Source organism: Geospiza fortis, unplaced genomic scaffold (assembly GCF_000277835.1).
Source record: "Geospiza fortis unplaced genomic scaffold, GeoFor_1.0 scaffold285, whole genome shotgun sequence".
Classification (NCBI taxonomy): Eukaryota; Metazoa; Chordata; class Aves; order Passeriformes; family Thraupidae; genus Geospiza; species Geospiza fortis.
This window is the reverse complement of record NW_005054403.1, coordinates 984,480-986,506: the sequence shown is the minus strand read 5'-3', so window position 1 is coordinate 986,506 and position 2,027 is coordinate 984,480. Positions and strand designations below refer to the sequence as shown.

The window sequence follows — 2,027 nt, the reverse complement described above, 5'->3', positions numbered from 1 at the left end:
AAATTTGATTTTTGCTCCTGTTTTCAATGCTTGGGTATCTCTGCCTTCCTGTAATTTGTCTCAGACAAAGCTGGAAAAAAGGAAACAAACAAACAAAAAACCCCCCAGCCCTATATTTGTGAATATTTCCTGCAGAACATTTCATGAGATGGGAAAAATCCAGAATTATTCTCCTTAAGCCAGCAGCAGAAGGGGAAAATAAATGACTCATGTGTTTACTTTTAAAAATCTTTTTTAAGAACTCAGATGTGCTTGATAAATTATTAGCATTTCACCCAACCAGCCTGTGCTATCAACTCCTGGCATTTCTGTAGGTAGTCCTGTGCTCGCTGTAGTATCTCACTGCCAAATCCAAGGACTCACAGGTGTCAGGAGATATTTAGTAGATTTCCCACTTCCTTGCCAGCAAACAATTTCTGTAAGCACCAGAACCAAGGAGTTCTTTACGTGCTCTTAGGCACATGCCCAGGCTGGGACCCTTCACCCAGACAATTTCAGTTTCAGATGGGGCTGCCCTCCCTGGCATCTCCTGGCATCCCAGTACCAGTGTGCCTGCAGGACATGGGGAAGTGCCTTGCTCCCATGTCCTGGGTACTGGGCAGTGGTGATGGCACATCATTTGCTCATAGGGAGCAGGATTCAGCTGTGTGCTGGTGAAAAATGTACATTTGGGGTGTGCTGGTGCTTCCCCATGGTAACAGAGTTGAAACTGGACAAGTTTCCATGGTGATTATTACTATGGCAGGATTCTCCTCAGACTTCAGGAGAGGCACGGGCAGCACCAGGTGTAGCAGCCAGGCATCAGCCAAAGTCTGCTGGTAGCAGCTCATAGGGCAGAAATTCTTTATCCTTCTAAATAAATGGATGCATAGTGCCATTAATTTGCTAGTTTTTTGGGATTTTTTTTTCCCCAAGGCAGGGAAGTTTTGATCTTCAGGGGAAACAGGCTGCATATTACACCACGATCATGAACAGAAACCATCCCTGCCCTTTTCTAATTGCCATTTTTCTTGGTTGATATAACGATTTGGGCTGTCAGACTGGATTTTAAGTTGTTTTCATTTTTTTTCCCCCAAGTCTTTAATGAATCAGGTGCCTGGTTCACATTACTGTCTCTGTCTAGCTTTGTGGCAGGGTAAACACTGGAATTTTCATTGGTTTTGCTTTGCCATTTCATTGCTGTGCTCCTTTCTGATCCTGCACACAGCATTTTCAGGTGGAAAAAGGGACAAGTATTGAAGGAGAATGAAGTACCTATCACGAATAGTTGAATATTTCTTGGCTGCAATATTTTTAGAAATGTTTGTTTTGGGGCTTGAGTTAAAACAACGTGCTGTCACTCAACTCTGATGTGCATTGTCATTATGTGAAGCTGTGTTTAAAAATGTGGAATGGGCATCCTGAATCCTTGTTTCAGGCTGTACTGAGAGGGTTTTTTGGCTGCAGGCAGTCCTTAAGGCCATGTTTATGGCTAAATATAAGTTCCTCAAAATGTTTCGCACAGCACTCAGGGCTGTATGTATATCCCACATCTCTGTATGTACAGTACACTGTATTCTGGAGCCGTTGGCTTGAAGTGTGGAAACGTTTAACGGCTTTTCTTTGGTGATGGGGTCTTTAAAGGCAATTGCAAATATTATTTTAGGGAAGAGATTTATGTGGTGCCTAAAATATGCTTCTGGCTTGCAGGCCAAGTTATGTCAGTGCTGATGCTCCTGGCAGCGCGGAGCCGCCGCGGGTCCCACTGACAGCGATGTAGAGGTGGTGCTGGTGGAGCCCAGGAAGCCCTGCGACATGGAGGAGCTGTACAAGGATGCCCCCAACCTGCCTATGGATGTCACCAACTCACCCTCGGCGATGGCCAACAACAAGCTGGAAAATGGGGTGGCTCAGCTGATCACAGCAGAGGCTTGGAACATCAACTCGGCCGACCTGATGAAGAAAGCCCTTTCCCCGCTGGTGACAGTCCCTGCGCCCTCCATCCTGACGCCACCGGCCGAGTCGCAGAGCGGGGTGGCCCTGAAGGT

The 2,027-nt window shown here is 46.2% G+C and overlaps 1 protein-coding gene across 1 annotated transcript in view; it reads left to right on the top strand.

Annotated features, from left to right (window-relative positions):
* The first annotated feature begins 1,794 nt into the window (after positions 1-1,794).
* Positions 1,795-2,027, top strand: part of RAI2 (retinoic acid induced 2) — a 1,939-nt gene continuing 1,706 nt past the window's right edge. Inside the window, exon 1 of the mRNA XM_031061215.1 lies at positions 1,795-2,003. Within this exon, the coding sequence (XP_030917075.1) occupies positions 1,795-2,003 (209 nt within the window). The remainder of the gene's footprint in view (positions 2,004-2,027) is intronic.